General features: G+C 41.4%; 1 protein-coding gene across 2 annotated transcripts in view; it reads right to left on the reverse strand.

Annotated features, from left to right (window-relative positions):
* The window catches only part of OTUD7A (OTU deubiquitinase 7A), a 413079-nt gene that overhangs the window by 111143 nt on the left and 281837 nt on the right, over positions 1–20099 (reverse strand). For both annotated transcript variants that reach the window (XM_077473039.1, XM_077473040.1), the window contains 2 exons: positions 12098–12280; positions 8816–9034 (listed from right to left, as the gene is read on the reverse strand). In XM_077473039.1, the coding sequence (XP_077329165.1) occupies positions 8816–9034; positions 12098–12280 (402 nt within the window). The remainder of the gene's footprint in view (positions 1–8815; positions 9035–12097; positions 12281–20099) is intronic.

Here is a 20099-nt window from a genome sequence, read left to right on the forward strand (position 1 = left end):
TGTAAGGAGGGGGCTCTGAAATGATGGGGGACTTCTGATGTGAAAGGGAAACTCTGATGTGAAGGCAGACTCGGAAATGATGGGGAAGCTTCTGGTGTAAAGGGAGATGTCTGATGTGATGGGGGGGCTTCTGATATGAAGTTATTTCTTGGAGCTTGTTTATTCATTCATTAAAAGTTTCAGGCCGCATTTGTAATATAAACGATTTGGCTTTTGCACTGAAAAATTTGGAGTCCCCTGATCTAGGAAATCAATGTTTGCCTTCCTCAACCCTTGTAATTGATCTAAAAAAAGTGATGGACAAACTTTCTGATCAATAATGTGGAATTGGGGTGGGGTAAAATTCTGACGTTTTAGATGAAGCAGAGATTTGTAATAATGGAATGCCTTCCACTTTGAGTTTCGTGCGGCACTTACGCGAGTTGCCTGCAGCAACATCATGATGCCACGGTGCATTGAAACCAGTTTCGCCCCTCTCTTTCCCTCCATTAGTTAATAGGAGTAGGGGTGTGTCTCTTCTGTGGTGTAGCCTGATGCCCCCTTTTACCAGTTTTGGGCTGATCTCCAGTTAACAGTTTTTAATTGGGTACCATTAGTTCTCTTCTTGCCTCCTCTGCCAAATTAGTGAGCACACATAACTTCATGATGTTTCCCCTCTCCAACATAAATATGTTTATACTGTTTTATTTTAATCATCAGATTTGCAATTCATATATGTATTGTGAGCCTATCAGGAGAAGAAACCATGCATACTAGTAGATAAAGCAGACAGTTGACAGAATGACAAGCTTTCAGTACATACTTTTGGATTTAGGACCTGTGCCTCCTGTTGGACCTGCATGTATATATATATATATATATATATATATATATATATATATATATATATATATATATAACTTTCCCAAAGGGAATATCTGCCTAGCCTAGGCAACCCCCCATGTGGCAAAGATTTTGCTTGCCAACACAATGTCTAGGCATTGGACATTGGGGAACTGGGCCGAGGGGAAGCTATTCCCCACCATAATGTAGTATAGGCATACTGGTAGTGCCCTGGGTGATAAAATAAAAAGTATGTGTTGGCAATTTTTGCTTCCACCTGCCTGATAATAATTTGTTTGACTTATTTTCCTACAGGTTGGCATAAAGTTCATTTTACAATTTTTCCTTCCGGGAATCAGATCCTTTATTAATTGGTATATAAGTTATTTTTAATTAGTGAGCGCAATACACCAAAACATCAACACTTCAGTTTCCCATAGCCATACACTCAATTTTCCCCGTTTGAATATATTTCTACCAATTAATGAACAGACGCACTGTTGTTAGTCTTGGTGTCCCTAGTGGTGTTGGTAATATAACTGTTTACATATGTCCTTGAAATATAAAATGTGCGGCCCAGTTGGGGCATCCAATTAAATAAGAAATCTTGATATATGAATTATAGTGGGACGCCGGGAGGTTAAGTAAACTAGGTCAGGCATAAAAGAGCCGGTTTTCCAGAGGTTAGCCGTGCATGTGCACTGGGTCATTCTCATTTCACTTCTCTGAACAGCAAGACAAGTAAATGTGGTCACAGGCCTAGAAAACAAAAGTTCCCATGTGGAAACACCGCTATAACAAGATGTTAGGATGTTTAATTTCCAAGTAGCTATTCAGCTCATTGCATTCACATTCTTATTGCTTGTTTTTGTTTTTTAACTGCAAATGCTCAGAAATGTTCACTTTCTAATATTTGCAAACTTTAATTGCTGCTGTTTATTTCTATCTCTGGAACATACACAAACTGTATGGTAAAACTACAAAGGGTAAAACTATAGAAACCTCGGTGTGCTAAAAAGTTTGCATACCCTTGGAGAATTTGTAATATACAGTATGTACCATTTTTAAAGAAAAGATGAGTGAGCAGGCAAACCACAGTTCTTTTATTTCTTATGGGATTCATATTCTCTAGCTGTAGGTCATAACAGAATGGTACCATCATAAAACAAAACCTGGCAACAAGTAAACAAATTAAATGACTCCTGTTCAAAAGTCTGCATACCCCAAGTTCTTAATACCGTGTATTGCTCCCTTTAGCATCAATGACAGCTTGCAGTCTTTTGTAATAGATGTCTATGAGGCCCTAAATTCTTGCAGGCGGTATAGCTGCCCATTCATCTTGGCAAAATGCCCCCAGGCCATGCAAACTCTTTGGCCGTCTTGCATGAACTGCACATTTGAGATCTCCCCAGAGTGGCTTGATATTAAAGTCAGGAAACTGTGATGGCCACTCCAGAACCTTCACCTTTTTCTGCTGTAACCATTGGAGGGTCAACTTGGCCTTGTGGTCATTGTCAAGCTGGAAAGTTCAAGAGTGTTCCATGCGTAGATTTTGTGCAGAAGAATGCCAATTATCTGCCAGTATATAATGATGACATGCGGCATTCATCTTGGCAACAATTTCCACAAGATTCCTGGTGCCTTTAGAGCTCACACACCCCTATAACACCAGTGAGCCACCACCATGCTTCACAGTGAGGATGGTATTCACTATAAGCCTTGTTGACCCCTCTGCAAAGCGAGCACTTATGGTTGTGACCATAAGCCCCCATCACATTTTGGTTCCATCCCTCCAGTTTACAGTGTGTTATTTTTTTTAAATTGAACTTCTTCATAAATTTAGGCCAATATGTATTCTGCTACATATCTGGAAAAAAACCCCAATAAAAGTTATAGCATCTACAAACTATGGTATATATACTGAAATTATTTTTATACTAGTAATCAGTGACTTATAGCAGGACAGCAATATTGCAATCTGACACTAACTGACACCTTTTGGATACCAGTGACATTAATACAGTAATCAGTCCTAAACATATTATTATTATTCACGATTTATATAGCGCCAACAGTTTATGCAGTGCTTTACAATGTAGAGGGGGGACAGCCCAATTACAGCACAGTTCAATACAGAAGAGACAGGAGGGCCCTGCTCATAGAGCTTACATTCTAAAGGGAGGGGATGGTGGTACAAAAGGTAATAGATGCAGGGAATGATTTGATGGGGGTGCATAAACATATGCACTATCACGGTAATGACACTGGCAGGGAAGAGGTTAAACATCTACAGTACGGTGAGCAAAGTGTTAAATGTGTGCCTAACCAGTGTTTTTGTGTGTACAGTATGGTGATTTGACTAAGCGACATTCTGGATTGTATCCCTGCTTTGTAGGGAAACCAAATCCAGCACATCCCCGCTAACAGTACAGAGCTCTGCATTGTTTATATGTTTACTGAGCTCCATCCAGTGTGTCGCCTCACCGGGGCCCGGTGGTCATCTATTGGCTGCCACCCGCTTATCAGCTTCTGCTGTGACTAATCACAGCAGAAGCGATGTGCCCCTTACCCGGAATTGCAGAATTACGTATACTATATATACGTGATTCTGCACAGAGCAGCCTCCCTGCAGCAGTAAAGCTACAACAGGATGGTCGACAACTGGTTATTAAGTGATTTAACAGTACAGAATGGCATATTCAATGCTTTGGATATCTTTTTATATATTTTCCATCTTTATAAAGTTCCATTACCTTGGCAGGTCTTTTGACAGTTCTTTCCTGCTCCCCACGGCTCAGTATATAGCCTGCTCAGTGCATCCAGATGAGAGCTAACAAACTCATTGACTATCTATACACAGACAATAATTGCAATTTAAAAAGCCACAGATGTGGGAAATGAACCTTTATTTTCAATTTTAACCTGTGTGTGTCTGTACCATGGCAAAATTTTGCAGGGTATGTAAACATTTGATTATGACCATTTAGGCAATTTCTGTTATCATTATGATTTAAAAAGGAGCCACACAACTATGTGATAAATGGCTTCATATGATCACTATCCCTAAATAAAAGTTTTTTTTGCATGACAAATCATATCAATGCCAAAATGTAATGATTTCTGCCAGGGTGTGCAAACTTTTGAGCACAACTGTATGAAAGCCGTTCTGTGTTTATTGACTGGTCAGATGTACTGTAACTTACTATGCAACTTTTCAATAAAAAAAAACATAAAATACAACTAATAATTATTCACCCTCAATATTTCATAAGGATTTAGCTGACCATTATACTATATGTTAACTGCTTGTACTGTATGTAGTGAATACTATATGTATTGTAATATGGGGAGCCAGGGATCACCAGCCAGCTGTTTGTAAAAGTATGTTGAACTTTATTGTTCTTTCAAAACTGAGCAAACAAAACATTCTTCTTCAGCAATGTAAATATAAACAGTCCATAGTTCTGGTGTATTGAAAATAATACAGTGGCTCCCCACCAGTATACCAGTCCCACGCCTGGGTGTAAGGTTCCCCTCTGCTTTAGGGTACAAGAAAGGACGCAGGAGCTCAGCAAACAATGTCTTAGTCATAAGACATTGTATGGTTTCTCACGGCTGTGAATTGCTTCACTCTACCTCACAGACAGGTGCTGACCCTTTCTTGTTTTCTGACCTCCCCTGTAGCCAGGTTAACCCTTTCAGAACCAATGTCCCTGTAATCGTGAGAACTAATCAATCCTGACAGGACTGTAAATCAGTCCTCTCCTCTCCAATGGTCTACCCTGGAATCCCTCACCCTATATGAGAGAGAACCTCCTGAGTACTCAAAAATGTCTCATCATCCCCCTTAAACGGACCACAACCAAATAACTAGGAAACATACCTCCCTTCCTGGGCCCATCCCTGACATCCTGTACAATGTCAACATTAAGAGACATGTTGCATGTTGTCAGTGCTATTAAGATTTGGGCGTTCCTGCTCTTCTATGGGCTTTCCAGCACTTCATGTTGTATTCTTCTATGTACACTATAATACCCATAAATCCAACAGGGAGCGTGGCACCCCCTCCACCTCCATAACTACCATTGCAGGTATGCAGACCCAGGAACCTCACAAAAGTGATCTTACCAATGAAATACCCAAGAAATTTGTAGGTGGTTTAACGCTTCAGAAACCTACCAAAAACTAAAATATCAGTTGGATTGGGTTGAAAGATTCTTGAATTCATTTAAAATGAGTTCAAAGTGAGAGGTTTGTCACCAAAAGATAAAGTAGTCCAAATAACAGGTTGTATGTAATTTTACCTCAAGCTTTGTGCAGATTTTTAGGTTAAGCAGGGAGCCAATTACAAAACCTGGGGAAGAAAGTTCTCGGAGGTCCTGCTGCAAACATAATACTATGCCATGGAAGCAAAGTTGAGAAATGTTGTTTTTTCAAATGGAAAGTATACTGTATTTTCAGTAAAGTTATATCAATTTCTTTTTGCATTTTTTTGTCATGTTTTTTTCCGTGTTGTTTTCACATGCTCGGTCTTGCATATTTTTGCTAATCTGTTTAAAGAGGAACTTTCGTTTTTTTTCAGCTGGCAGTTACAAATACTGTAGCTGCTGACTTAAATATTAGGTACTCACTGTCTTTGGGAAGCTAGTTCTGCCATCTTGGATACAGGAGTTGGCTGTGGCTTCCTGGGGAGCGAGCCACAGCCAGCACCCCACTGTGTATGCATGAGCTTGTGCACAGCTCTGTAAATGGTCCTAAAGCCTAATGGTTGTGGAAGTGGGAGCAGGTACCAATAAAATAAAACATTTTGAGTGACGTTCTGCTTTAATGAAAGGATTTTTAGCTCAGTCCCTAGAGGAAGAATAGATAGATTTGACTCTGCCTAGAGCTGGCTATACACTAGTAGAATTTTATCCCAAATTGTTCATTTTTAGAATATTAATTTAATTTTCTAATCATTAGTGGGGTCAAATCAACATTTGTTTTTAACTGCAGTGAAAAAAAATTCAAAGGAGTTGGAGGAAAAAAAAATTCTTGAATAAAATAATTTTTAACAGTAAATGTGCTTTTTAGTCAATAAGGTCCATTCGTTCCAAAAAGCAGATGAAATTTTGAAGTACTTTCAAACGATAAAATGATAAAATGTACTGAGAATTTTCATATGAATGTTTGTACAAATTTTACTAACGTATGGCTAGCTGAACAACTGTTGTTAAAAGATATCAGTCACTAAAGAAGTGCATTGTTTTCAGTGTGTCAGTTGTAACCTGGCATGCATTGCAAAGGCAAAACTATTGTGTAGAAAAAGAAAGAAAATGCAAAAAAAAAAAAAAAATGTACATACAGTTAGGTCCATATATATTTGGACACAGGCACGATTTCCAGACTGGCACTGTATGCCACCAGAATAAAACTAAAATTAAACAATCCAAATGAATTTGAACTGCAGACTTTCAGCTTTAATTCAAAAGGTTGAACATATATATCAAGTACAAATTTTAGGAACTGCAACCATTTTTATACACAGAACCCCATTTTCAGGGGCGCAAATGCAATTGGACAAATTAATATAATCATAAATAAAATGTTAATTTTTAATATTTTGTTGAGAATCCTTTACTGGCAATGACTGCCTGAAGTCTGGAACCCATGGACATTACCAAAGACTGGGTTTCATCTCTCTTATGCTTTGCCAGGCTCTAACTGCAGCTGTCTTCAGTTGTTCTTTGTGTGTGGGTCTTTCTGCCTTTAGTTTTGCCTTCAGGAAGTGAAATGCATGCTCCATTGGTTTAAGATAAGGTGATTGACTCGGCCATTGCAGAACATTCCACTTACTTTCCTTCAAATACTCATAGGTTGCTTTTGCAGCATGTTTTGGATCAGTGTCCATCTCGTCCAATCAACTTTGCTGCATGTGGCTGAATCTGGGCTGAGGGTATATCTCTAAACACTGCAGAATTCATCCGGCTGCTTCTGTCATCTATTACATCATCAATAAACACCAATGACCCAGTGCCACTGGAAGCCATGCATGCCCATGTCATCACACTCCCTCCACCATGTTTTACAGATGACGTTGTCTGCTTTGGATCATGAGCAGTTCCAAGACTTCTCCACACTTTTTTCTTCCTGTCATTCTGGTACAGATTAATCTTAGTTTCATCTGTCCAAATAATTCTTTTCCAGAACTGGTCTGACTTTTTTAGATTTTTTTTTGGGCAAAATCTAAACTGGCTTTTTGAACCCTCTGTATTTGCTCTCGTGAAGTCTTCTCTTGATTGTAGACTTTGCCAATGTTACGCCCACCTCCTGGAGAGTGTCCTTCAATTGTCTGGATGTTGTGAATGGGTTTTTATTTACCATAGAGAGGATCCTGCAATCATCCACGCTGTTGTCTTCCGTGGACGTCCAGGCCTTATTATGTTGCTGAGCTCACCTGTGCGTTCCTCTTTCCTCAGAATGTACCAAACTGTTAATTAGGCCACTCCTAATGTTGCTGCTATCTGTCTAATGGATTTGTTTCATTTTTGAAGCCTTACCTGGCCATGAAACAGCTTTTGATTCAATTGTCCAAGTACTTTTAGTCCCTTGAAAAAGAGGGGGGGGGGGGGGGTGGCTATTCTTAAAAGCTGTAATTCCTAAACTCTTCGGCTTCTTCCACACGGCCTTGTCCATTTGACAGACTTTTCTTGCTATGCGGGGGGGGGGGGGGGGGGGGGGATTGATCCACTGATCCCCGCTGATCAGGTGGCTGACAGGTCCGTCTCTGTTTGCTGTGCTGACTTGGACTTGTCAGAGTCATGCTCTATGCTATGGGGATGTCTGTCCATTTTCATCCGATCCACCAGACAGTTGTAAAATAGGGTCACCATCCATCTGCATTTGGCAGGCAGGTTTGGATCGGATAGCAGTGGATGTGAGCGGACATGTCACCGCTGACATCCAATTCCCCGTAGGGGTGAATGGAACGTCCGATCAGGTCTGCCTGAAAAACTGACCTAATCAGTAAGCCTGTGTGAAAGGGGCCTTACTCCGATTTGGATGTACATACCATCAAATTAAACCTGAGAGTGTGCACTTTTAGCCCATATCCATTATATAACTATAGCTTGAATATATTTTGGCAAATACCTGAAAAAAACTAAAATTGTGCCTGTGTCCAAATATCTATGGACCTCACTGTAATCATTCAAACATTAATATGAATAGATAAAACGATTTACATTGAGCTAATGTCTTCATAACTAAAATAAATAATGTATTTACTTATTACAACAAGCATTTACTATAAAGTGTTGACAATTTAGGATGCTTTACTGTGCACAGTATGTAGAACTCTGTGTTAGGGCTCGTTCACAAGAAGTGCTTTACTGCATTCCCTGTGCAGGTCTGTGCTTTCTCAGGACGGGGATGCACAGGTGTTGTGTGCGTTCATTTCTATTGGGACATGCAGTTGCACTGACACAATCACTGTGTCCTAACATGACATGTGGCATACGGGGTGTGTTCGGGGACCCGCACACACCCGTATGTCATATTAGGACATAGTGACTGTGTCTGTGCTGTTGCGTGTCCCAATAGAAATTAATGAGACGCTAGCATGGGAATGCACACAACACCTGTGCATCCCCATGCTGGGAAAACAATGACCTCCACAGGGCCCGCAGTAAAGCACCCCATGTTAAAGAGCCCTTACACAAAGTTTAACATAATGTACATTCACATTATTGAAAAAAACATATATTCTCTTTAAGACCAAAACACATAAATACCGTGTCTTTGATAAAACACACAATGTCTGTTCCCCTTTCCTAAAATCTTTATTTAACTGAAAAAATCAGCACATTATCAAAATGAAGAAAAGCTGTACAGATAGGTTTTTCTTTGCAAATTGCAGCAATATAAAATATTAAACATAGTGAATTACATTTCACTCTTGTGCATAATAAAAATCTGAATACCTCCACAAGGAGAAGTGGATATAACCGCTTACCTGCCTGCTCCAAAGCCACCATTGTGGACTGTTCAATTAAATCTCTTTCTATAAAGACTCTGAAGTCCTCGCTGTAAACACTGAGGTCTGGTAGCTGGAATGTATAAATGGGCATCTCTAGGGGAAAGGGATCACTGCTGCATTCATTGGCCACATGCAGACGAGCCAGGGACACAATGGCTGAACTGGCATGAGATATGCCTCTCGACAGTCTTTTTTCTACATGCAAGAAACAGAAAGGAAAAACACAGAACTTATTAAAGCCACAGTCCACTTCATAATGAAAAAATATTGTAAATAAATTGCCCGACACTTATTAAGAAAAAAAGAAACAGCTATTGCTGCAAGCATAATTATCAATCCGTGATGTCCATTCATTGACTAGATGGCGCTCCTTTTCTAGGTTGAATTACACCCAGTGTCATTTAACCCACTTCCTGTGAGCCCACAGTCCTGCTACAAAGAATGGTGCGCACATGTCATTACATGAGTGCAGCTCTGTGTAGGAATAATGACCACCCACTGATTTCACTAGAGAAGATTCGTAATGTTATATGACCATTTAGAACCTGGATTCAAAGTACCGGTAGTTGTAAACCTTAAATTTTTAAAAATAACAAACGTGACAACAAACATAACAAACACTTACCTGCTCTGTGCAATCGTTTTGGACAGCACAGCCCCAATCCTCTTCTCTGCTCCAGGCCCCTCTTTCTCATTGGGGTCCCCCAAGAAAAGTTGCTTTGCCGGGGGCTACCCATGCAGGCTCGCTCATGAGTCTCACTGCTGAATCCATTGGCGCAGACAGTGGGACTCGGCCCGCCCCTCACTCCAGTGTCACAGGATTTGATTGACAGCAGTGGGCTCCTGCTGCTATCAAACTGTCCGAGGGGAGAAACAACGGTGAGAGCCACTGCGCTCATGCACATCGCTGGATTGGTTTGGATCGGGCTCAGGTAAGAAAAAGGGGGGTCTGGAGGGGTGCTGCAGCAGAGATGGTTTTTCACTTTAATGCATAGAATGCATTAAGGTGAAAACATTGAGGCTTTAGAACCTCTTTAACCACTTCCGGACCACCCACCGTAGTTTTACGTTGGTACTTTGAAGGAGGATATTGTTGTTATGGCAGCAACTAGCACCTTCTCAGCAGGCCGTCCGGTTTAAGATAAAAGTGGTCTCTACAGATCAATTTTATCCCCCCCCCCACCACTGCGATCCGGTGCCCTCCATTGCTTACCAGAGCCGCCGGCAGCGACAGAGGTGATCGTGTCTGTCCCCTTGCTGTGTATGGAGACGATGTCAAAACTTCACTTCCGCTCATAGCTCTTAAAGGGCCATTTTTTTTTAATTTGTTTTAAATTACAAAAAATATTCTTTTTTTTTTATGGCATTTTAATGTAAATATGAGATCTAAGGTCTTTTCGACCCCAGATCTCATATTTAAGGGGTCCTGCCGTGCTTTTTTCTATTACAAGGGATGTTTACATTCATTGTAATAGGAATAAAAGTGACCCGCATATGAAAATGGTGTTCAAGGAACACATGTGAGGTATTGCTGTGGTCAGTAGAGTGAGAGCAATAATTCTAGCCCTAGACCTCCTCTGTAACTTTAAAAAATGCAAACTGTATAATTTTTTAAACATCGCCTATGGAGATTTTTAAGGGTATAAGGTTGTCTCCATTCCACAAGAGGGCCAAATTTTGAAGTGTGACATGTTGGGTATCAATTTACTCAGCATAACATTATCTTTCACAATATAAAGAGAATAAATTGGCTAACTTTACTGTTTTCTTATTTTTTAAGAACTACTTTGACATTAAATACCGTTGTTATGGCAGCAGCTAGCTGCCATAGCTCCAGTATTTTTAAAACTGCCCTTTTTAGGATAAAAGTGGTCTCTGCTGCGGATTCTCTGCAAAATCACTTTTATCGACAGCACTCCAGTCGTCGGTAATGGTGGAGCCAATTGGTTCCTCTCCCCTCACTGCATGGATGCAGAGTGAGGGAATGGTGACCCCTGCTGGGCTCCTAAGCATTGGAGAGCGGAAGCGACATCAAACGCCACTTCCGCCCGAAGCTCTTAAAGGGGAGGTTTTTTTTCAAATTACTTTACATTTCTTTTTTTCTTTTTTATTGCATTTTAGTGTGAATATGAGATCTCAGCTCTTTTTGATCTCACATTTAAGAGGTCCTGCAATGCTTTTTTTCTATTACAAGGGATGTAACCCAAAAAAACAAAAAAAAAACAAAAAAAAAAAAACAATTATATATATATATATATATATATATATATATATATATATATATATATATATATATATATATATATATATATATATAATAAAAAAATAAATAAATAAGCACACTGTCCCGCCGAGCTCTCACGCAGAAGCGAACGCATACGTAAGCCGCGCCCGCATATGAAAACGGTGTTCAAACCCCACATGTGAGGTATCACCGCGATCGCTTGAGTGAGAGAAATAGTTCTAGCCCTAGACCTCCTTTGTAACTCAAAACTGGTAACCTGTAGAAATTTTCAAACGTTGCCTATGGAGATTTTTAAGGGTATGAGTTTGTCGCCATTCCACGAGCGGGTGCAATTCTGAAGCGTGACAGTTGGGTATCAATTTACTAGGCGTAACATTATCTTTCACAATGTAGAAAAAAAAAAATTGTCTAACTTTACTGTTGTAAAGTGCATTTGTAAGACCGCTGCGCAAATACGGTGTGACAAAAAGTATTGCCACAACCACCATTTTATTCTCTAGGGTGTCTGAAAAAAATATATAATATTTGGGGGTTCTAAGTGATTTTCTAGCAAAAAAAAAAAACAGGTTTTAACTTATAAAAATCGAGTCTGAAAAATAGGCCAGGTCCTTAAGTGGTTAAAGACAAACAAAATCCACCCCTATCCCTAATTCCTTTATAGCATCAGGCTCTTTAATGTTTACATAAATGTATATTGAAATGGCTTGGGTAGAGAAGATTTTATAAAAAGCATAAAAGAAGCTTGTCAAGATGGAAAAATGGAAACTGTCAATGCCATCTTGTTACCCATAGCCTTACTTCACTATTTAGTGATCCCCAGGCTTGGAACAAGCAGGCAGCCAGGGAAGTCGGAACACCTAACCTGTATATAAAGCGATAAAAAATGCTGTCAAGGACAGCTTCCATATATCCACTCTAATCAGTTGCCTTTAATAGGTAGCAAAGTAAACATAATGTTAAATATACAATCCTCTGTGTGATCACCATAAATTACTTTTAAAAAGCCACCGTACCTTGAGCAATATCATCCTGTCTTTGGAGGTTGGGTCTGTCGATCTTGTTGATATGCTGGGTGATTTCTCTGTCCTGCTGCTTATAGTATTTTCCTTCATTAAACACTTGAGGCAAATTTGCCGTGTGCACCTGCCGTAGTTGTTCATAGTCACTTAGAGCAGCTGTGAGGTCCCAGTTCTTTCCTGACAAGCAGAAACGTTCGACAAGCCGATTAACAACTATACAGCAAGTGACAACATGTGCAGCAGTTAAAGAGACAGCTTGTGGCCTTTATTCATTTTCATTGTAATAGCATTAGTACAATATTTCACAAGCAAAGAAATCATTAAGCATTTAGATGGGTTGTAAAGACTAGTGACAAGCACATGCTTGGTCTAGACCTAAAAGAAATCAGTCACTCCCGCCCACTGACACCTTAACAATATGTTACCCCAACCTTTCATAGTCCTGATATGTCCCTGTTGTACCATGTACTTACTTGTGTTAGTGTTACTAAACCCAGGACCCTGCATTCACTATATCTGGTCTCCCACAGTACACAGAACATGGAAATGTGATTATTTTCGTAAATATAAACTGCTAAATACCTTTACCAATCAGCAGTACATAGCAGTCTTGTGACTTCTATCAGTGTCTGGTTAAAGCTTGTAGGAGGAGTTTTCATAGTGCACTGAGCTGTCCTATAAGGATCCAGGACCCCTGGCCCTCTATCTGGACAGTGCTGATTGGCCCTGTGCTGATCACATGCACTCTCCCAAGAATAAAAAAAATTCTCTAGCAATACACATCGAACTGATCATGTGCAGCCTGACTCCAGTAACTCTGTCTTTTCCAGACCTGCTTTGGTGTCAGTGTAAGAAGGGGAGGATCAGAGAAGACAGGATCAAACAGCCTTTTTACACAATGCAGAAGGTTAACCCCTTAGGTTCCCCAGTGAGTATAACAAGCATGCTTTACTGCATATACAGACTTATTTGACTATTGTGGGTTTAGTAACACTTTAAAAAGTATCTTGTTCTCTTTTTATTGCTTCATTTGGGTGAAATACCTGGTTATCCTGCCCCAGTCCCCAGCTTTGCTATTTCAAACTGACCACGATAGGCCTGAGAGCACATCCATCCCAGTGTGGTCAGATTTCTGGGGTGTGCTGAGAGAGTCCTCCAATGATAAGACTTGTACTGACATCCTCCTGCACAGCTATTCACTGGGAAGATCGGTGTTCTGTTGCTTCTCCACCCCCACCTCTCTAAGCCCCTAATGCAGCTGAGAACAGAAATTATGGGAATAAAAAGGTATTTCTAATGTGTGTGTATACATGTATATACAGTATATACACAATGTTTTGTCTTGCATTTCTATTTTAAACTAAATGGTTTGTTCTGCAAGGTAAGGGTTCCTATTACTTTAATCAACTACGGCCAGAGCATTCTCTGCTCCACATCTGCATGTACAAAAAAGGATGGGGATGCTTGTAACATCATTGACCTAGTTTTGTATATATAATGACATTGACCCAAAATGGCCACATGACAATACCAGGGCAATGATGTCATGGGCATTCCCACCCCTTTGAGTAAGTGCCCTGGTTGCAGATGATTGGGCAGTAGTGGGAGTAGCAGTTTCTTTCTTGCTTAGAGGAGTTCCGCCTGGGGAAAAAAATATATATATAAGTCAGCAGCTACAAATGCTGTAGCTGCTGAATTTTAATATATGGACACTTACCTGCCCAGGGAGCCGACAATGTTGGCACGCCAGCCAATTTTCGGATGGGCTGTCAGGTGTTCCTCCCTCCATTCATTGTAAGGGAAACTGGCAATGAAGCCTTTCCAGTTCCCTACTGCACATGCGAGAAGTGCGCACAAGTACCCGTTACCCCCCCCCCCCCCAAAAGGTGCCAAATGTGGCACCGGAGGGGGGAAGCAGATAAGTGGAAGTTTTACTTTTGGGTGGAACTCCAATTTAATTAAAGTACAGACAAACTTTTTTTTTTAAGTTGTGGATGGAATGAAGAGACATTAGAACGCCTTTCGTTTCTTTTTTTTTTGTTTGTTTTTGTTTTTTGCTTTTTGCTGCGTGTGCCCTTGTTAGGGCCGGTTCACACTGCAGGCGATGCGAGGCGACACCGACTTGCCTCGCCGCGACCTGCCGCGACCTCAGCGGCGACTTGCAGATGACTTCTGTATAGAAGTCAATGCAAGTCGCCCCGAAGTCGCCCGAAAGTAGTACAGGAACCTTTTTTCTGAGTCGGAGCGACTCGAGTCGCTCCTCTCAGAACGGTTCCATTGTACAGAACGGGGGCGACTTGTAAGATAGCGGCGAGGCGAGTCGTGTCGCCTCGCATCGCCCGCAGTGTGAACCGGCCCTTAGGGAGATCCAAAAGATCAAAAGTGAAAGCAAAAGAAAATCCCAAATTTTATGTTGTCTCCAGAAATGTAATAGAGGGGCTAGAGGGGAAATCTTACAATGGAGGCACTAGTTCTGGTGACCAGGGATCCCTCAGTAATTCCCTGAATTTGCAGGAATTTCCCCTCACTTCCTGTTTTGCCTATGGGACAGAAAATAAAGATAAACCTCCCCAATGGGACACAGGGTAAACACCCTTCCTGCACAGCTATTCACTGGGAAGATCAGTATACTGTTGCTTTCGCTGGCAAAATAAAAAACTAACAGGATTTTATAGAGGAAGTAAACCCTGATGGGTTTACTTTCTTTTTGTCTCCCTGCAAAGGTAAAGCATAATGGGCTACTATGCATCGCATAGTAGCCCATTATGTGTCACTTACCTAACACAGAAACCAGCGATGTCACCGCTGTCCCCTGTAGTCCGGAGCATCCATCTTCTTCCGGGTATCACTGCTCCGGCCACTCACAGCGCTGGAGCAGTGATGACGTCACTCCCGCGCATGCTGCTAACGGCTATAGTGCGCCTGCGCGCCGTAGATAACTGTGACTGTCTTTTAGTAAATATCTACTAAACCATGTAGGTTTAGGAGATATTTCTTGGACCTACAGGTAAGCCTTAATCTAGGCTTACCTGTAGGTCAAAGTGGTTTGTAAGGGTTTACAACCACTTTAACCCTCCCTTACGCTATCCAAAATGAAAAGAAAAGTTTTGCCTATAGTTTTGCTTTAAGCCTGAACCCAAGTTCGGACTAAACCTTTGTTCTTCCCTAGTAAAGACCAGACATGAAAATCAGTGTTGTGGGCATTTATTAGAAATCTGCCTCCTGAAACCCTTCCCCTCTATAGATGCCACGCTTTTAGCGTAGAAGAACTTCCATAACACAGTACCTCAAGACACTACAGATTAATGTACGGATATTCCACTGCAAATTTATGAACATATTATACCACATTTTAATACTCATCAATGGACAAGAGAAGGGATACAGACCTACAAAGAATTAGTAAATAAATATCCTAGGTCCACTTCATTCTCCCATATCCAACTCACTTTCATAAAAATAACCCAAATATACACTACAATATACATAGGGAAACTTGGTCACGCTTGAAGTCAGACCGAGATAGTACAAAAGGACTGTCATGGTTTTACAACAGTACAGTGGCAAATTCCAGAAATCCACGAATATGCAAAATTGGTAAAGGGAACTGGGAACTCTTTTTACGCAGAAGGAATGGCAGAAAGCTATCCAATCCCATTTTCAATATTCCCACTGTGTAAATCACAGAGGTTGGCATGGATTTACCCAGACTCCTCCCCTGATTGTTGGAGGGAGTGTGGGGGGAAAAGGTGGCACCCTAAATATACAATGGAACTGTAAAGTAACTAAAAGCTTTTGGAAAGAGGTATTTTCCCTGCTAAACAAAGTTACAGGAGAAACCATTGTACCCGTGCCACAGCTGGCCATTGTTAACGTAGGGGTGCACTCACTCCCACAAAATATAGATCCCTAGTTACAAACATATTGATAGCAGAAAAAGTTAACCATAACCTCTAAATGCTTCCACACCTCTTCTATCAAAAGTCATATATAGAGTTCAAACACAAAATACGTATGAAAAATTCTTTGCCATCAGGGCCCAGAATACGACCAGTTTTAATTCCTGTTGGGAAACATGGGAAGCATATTATCCTATTTAATAAAGTTGGAGATCTTACTCATAACGCTTGTTGGTGGTACATGTTATATGTTATTATATGTAAATATGGCTTACGTTAACACAGTCATAATTTTATTTCCTTTGTGCTCAATTTTGAGAGCTACACCTAATGGAATAGAATATAGAAATAAAGACAGACGGTCATGTGGAAGCTATTATCCACTGGTGCGGCCCTGTGGTTCGAGGCACAGTTAGTTCCCATTAGGGGTTCCGGAACTACAGTGGTATCACCGCTACTCAGGAAATGGTTGGGAATAACTTTGCTCAACCACTCTAAAAAATGATGAAACCATTTGTCCTTTAAATTACTAGAGATACTTTTGTATTCCAAGATAATTGAGTGATGTATACGATGTATTATTGTGTGACTCTCAATTTTTATATTTTGTATTTTGCCATTGTTTTGACTGTCAAATTTATAATAAAAATTAATTGAAAAGAAATCTGCCTCCTGCCCTTGCAACAAATGGTGCAACTAAATACTGTAAAAATCTGGTGATAAAATGCCACAGACAGAATTTTGTCATGGACACAATACTTACACATGTGAAAAATTGTATTCCAACATGGAAGAGTCTTATTTACCTTCACTTTTATTATCACTGATATGGTTGATTCCCCTACTGAATTTTCAAAGTTAAGGTCTGAATGTAAAAGTATCACACAAAAGAACTACCGGGATTTGTCACATGCGTTAGACATATCTAACAAATTGTTACACAGCTTTCCGAATTTTGGCCCATCACTTTTAATACAGCCATAACGCCAATAAAATTTTGCAAATGCTCTACTGAATCACCCCCAGTGTTTCATGAGCAGTGTTTATATAAATGGCTGTGCTAATAAAGCTGATCATAAACAGATATTTTTCTAAAAACAAATAGCGGTCAGACATGTGTGCACCCTAAGGCCCCTTTCACACCAGCCGTCCCGATCGGACCCCCACTTGATCTCTATGGGGCGGTGGATGTCAGCGCCATGTGTCTACTGACACCCGCCGGCATCAGATCTGATCCGGGGCGCTAAAAACAGACGGATGGTGATTGGAATGACAATCAGATGGAAACAAACATGCGGTCCACTTCCACCCGACCGCCCCATAGAGGAGAGCGGACACAGACCTGCCTGAACAGCGGGAATCAGCGGAGAGATCCCCCGCTGAGCAGGTGGATCCGCTCCATCTGTAAGGTGCCTAAAACCTGTTGCAGCCCCTTATGGGCTAAATAAGTGGCAGAGAAAACCATGGTGTTCCCTGACTTGTGTGTCTGGTCAACAGATCTTTGCACACCGCCATATACTCATGCATACACCAGACAGATACAACTTTATGACCACTGACTGTGAGCTGCTGAGAGCCTGAGCCAGCCGCTCCCAACCCTGACACAGCCCATCGCTCCAGTGAGTGTTTGCCTGGCGCCTCTCTCTGACTCCCCTCTCCTTGCAACTGATACATGCATTGGGCTGTGTACGGTACCCTAAAATGTTCTAATTTTCAGATGGATGTGTTGCTGGCAATGATACAAGGAAACAAATCTGGTGGGGAGAGAGGAGCATGCACATCAGTAGTTAATATGTTAACAAATGACTGATACTGAAGCCTACCAACAGTGGCCAGGCCATACAACCACGCCTCCCATACCACATTCAACGGATTCTTCTATGCTCTGCAGAGTCAGGGGTCTCAAACTGGCTGGGGAGTGGTGATAAGTGTCAGTCTTTGCATGGCTCTGGTACTGGAGACCCCATTATCTGACTCTGCAATGTTGTAAGGAGAACCGTGTGGTTCTTTTACATAACTACCGATATGTTTTATGAGTACACTGACCTCTGCCCAGGGGGTGGGGGTGACATATGTACTGTGCTTCCTGCTGAGGGCACTGCTCATTGTATACACCATGTGCCAGGGTACAGTAGCCTTAGTGTCAGGGCATACATTTGAACTGTGTCCCCAACAAAGTGTATATGATGTACATAAAATATGCATGGGTACAATGCCTTCTTTTTGTGCAAGAGAACAGCAAGTGGTCTATACTGGGTATGGTAGTGCCAAAATATAATGCAGTCTCTGTGTGCCCAATGTATAGGGTGCTCCAGTGCAAGGTTACAGGACCCTGTGTGTGCCCTAGTGCAAAGGAGCAGTGCCCAGCGTATATTATCTCTATATCACAGCATACCAGGGACGGGTCCTGGATAGCAGGTACTGTATATTTCCTCACTATTTGGGTTGTGGTCCATTTAAAGTAGTTCTAAAGGCAGAAGCCATTCTATGTATAAGAGTAAAAACACTTCTGCATGTAGCTCTCCCCGCAGCCCCCCTAAAAACATATCTAAGCCTGATCTCAATCCAGTGATGTGCATGAGAGCGGAGGCTCCCTCAGGCTCTCTTGTTCCCCATTGGCTCAGATACAGCAGCAGGAAACATTGGGTGGAGGGAGGAACGGGGACTCTGGTCCTGAAGGGGTTAACCCAGATGCCTAAGAGTCCAGAAAAGGAAGAGGAAGCAGTCGGCACCTGGCAGTGAGACAGGGCTGGACACAGCTGAATTAGCAGGCTGAACTATCTTGGGATTGAGGGTGAATTCACACATAGTTTGGTGACAGGCAGTTTACTACGTTATCCCATTAATACAGCCCTAAGCTCAGCTGCACTGTAGATGCTACATTTTATCACTGCGCACCTCTGTATAGAACAGCATGGCACAGCATCGCATTGCTCTAAACCAACATGAACAAAGTGTACTTTCATACACTTAATAAAGTTTGTACAAAAACAATCAAAAAGGGAGCTGTGTGCGATGCGCTGAATTGTGCACCATACTGCTCCCTACCATGGTCAGAAACAGGCAGCTACCGGAGAGGAAAAGTTTCTGAACTGTGAGAGATTTCTCTTTGGGATTCCGGAAGCAGATGGGATACACCAAACCTTAGAGTGGGACTGGTATGGTGGCAGGGCATCATTACATAGTTGGAAAGGTTGAATATAGAAATTAGTCTATCCAGTTCATCCTGTGTGGGTGTATAAGTGTATATGTACAGTGGTGTGAAAAAGTGTTTGCCCCCTTCCTCATTTCCTGTTCCTTTGCATGTTTGTCACACTTAAGTGTTTCGGAACATCAAACCAATTTAAACAATAGTCAAGGACAACACAAGTAAACACAAAATGCAATTTGTAAATGAAGGTGTTTATTATTAAAGGTGAAAAAAAATCCAAACCATCATGACCCTGTGTGAAAAAGTGATTGCCCCCCTTGTTAAAACATACTATAACTGTGGTTGTCCACACCTGAGTTCAATTTCTCTAGCCACACCCAGGCCTGATTATTGCCACACCTGTTCACAATCAAGGCATCACTTAAATAGGAGCTGCTTGACACAGTAAGGTCCACCAGAAGATCCTTAAAAGCTACACATCATGCCGAGACCCAAAGAAATTCAGGAACAATTGAGAAAGAAAGTAATTGAGATCTATCAGTCTGGAAAGGGTTATAAAGCCATTTCCAAAGCTTTGGGAATCCAGCAAACCACAGTGAGAGCCATTATCCACAAATGGCGAAGACATGGAACAGTGGTGAACCTTCCCAGGAGTGGCCGGCCGCCCAAAATTACCCCAAGAGCGCAGCGACGACTCATCCAAGAGGTCACAAAAGACCCCACAACAACGTCCAAGGAACTGCAGGCCTCACTTGCCTCAGTTAAGGTCAGCGTTCATGCCTGCAACATCAGGAAAAGACTGGGCAAAAATGGCCTGCATGGCAGAGTTCCAAGGAGAAAACCACTTTTGAGCAAAAAGAACATCAAAGCTCGTCTCAATTTCTCCACAACACATCTTGATGATCCCCAAGACTTTTGGGACAACATTCTGTGGACCGATGAGACA

Source organism: Lithobates pipiens, unplaced genomic scaffold, assembly GCF_037356315.1.
Source record: "Lithobates pipiens isolate NorthernLeopardFrog02 unplaced genomic scaffold, aLitPip1_a1.2 Scaffold_8, whole genome shotgun sequence".
Lineage (NCBI taxonomy): Eukaryota > Metazoa > Chordata > Amphibia > Anura > Ranidae > Lithobates > Lithobates pipiens.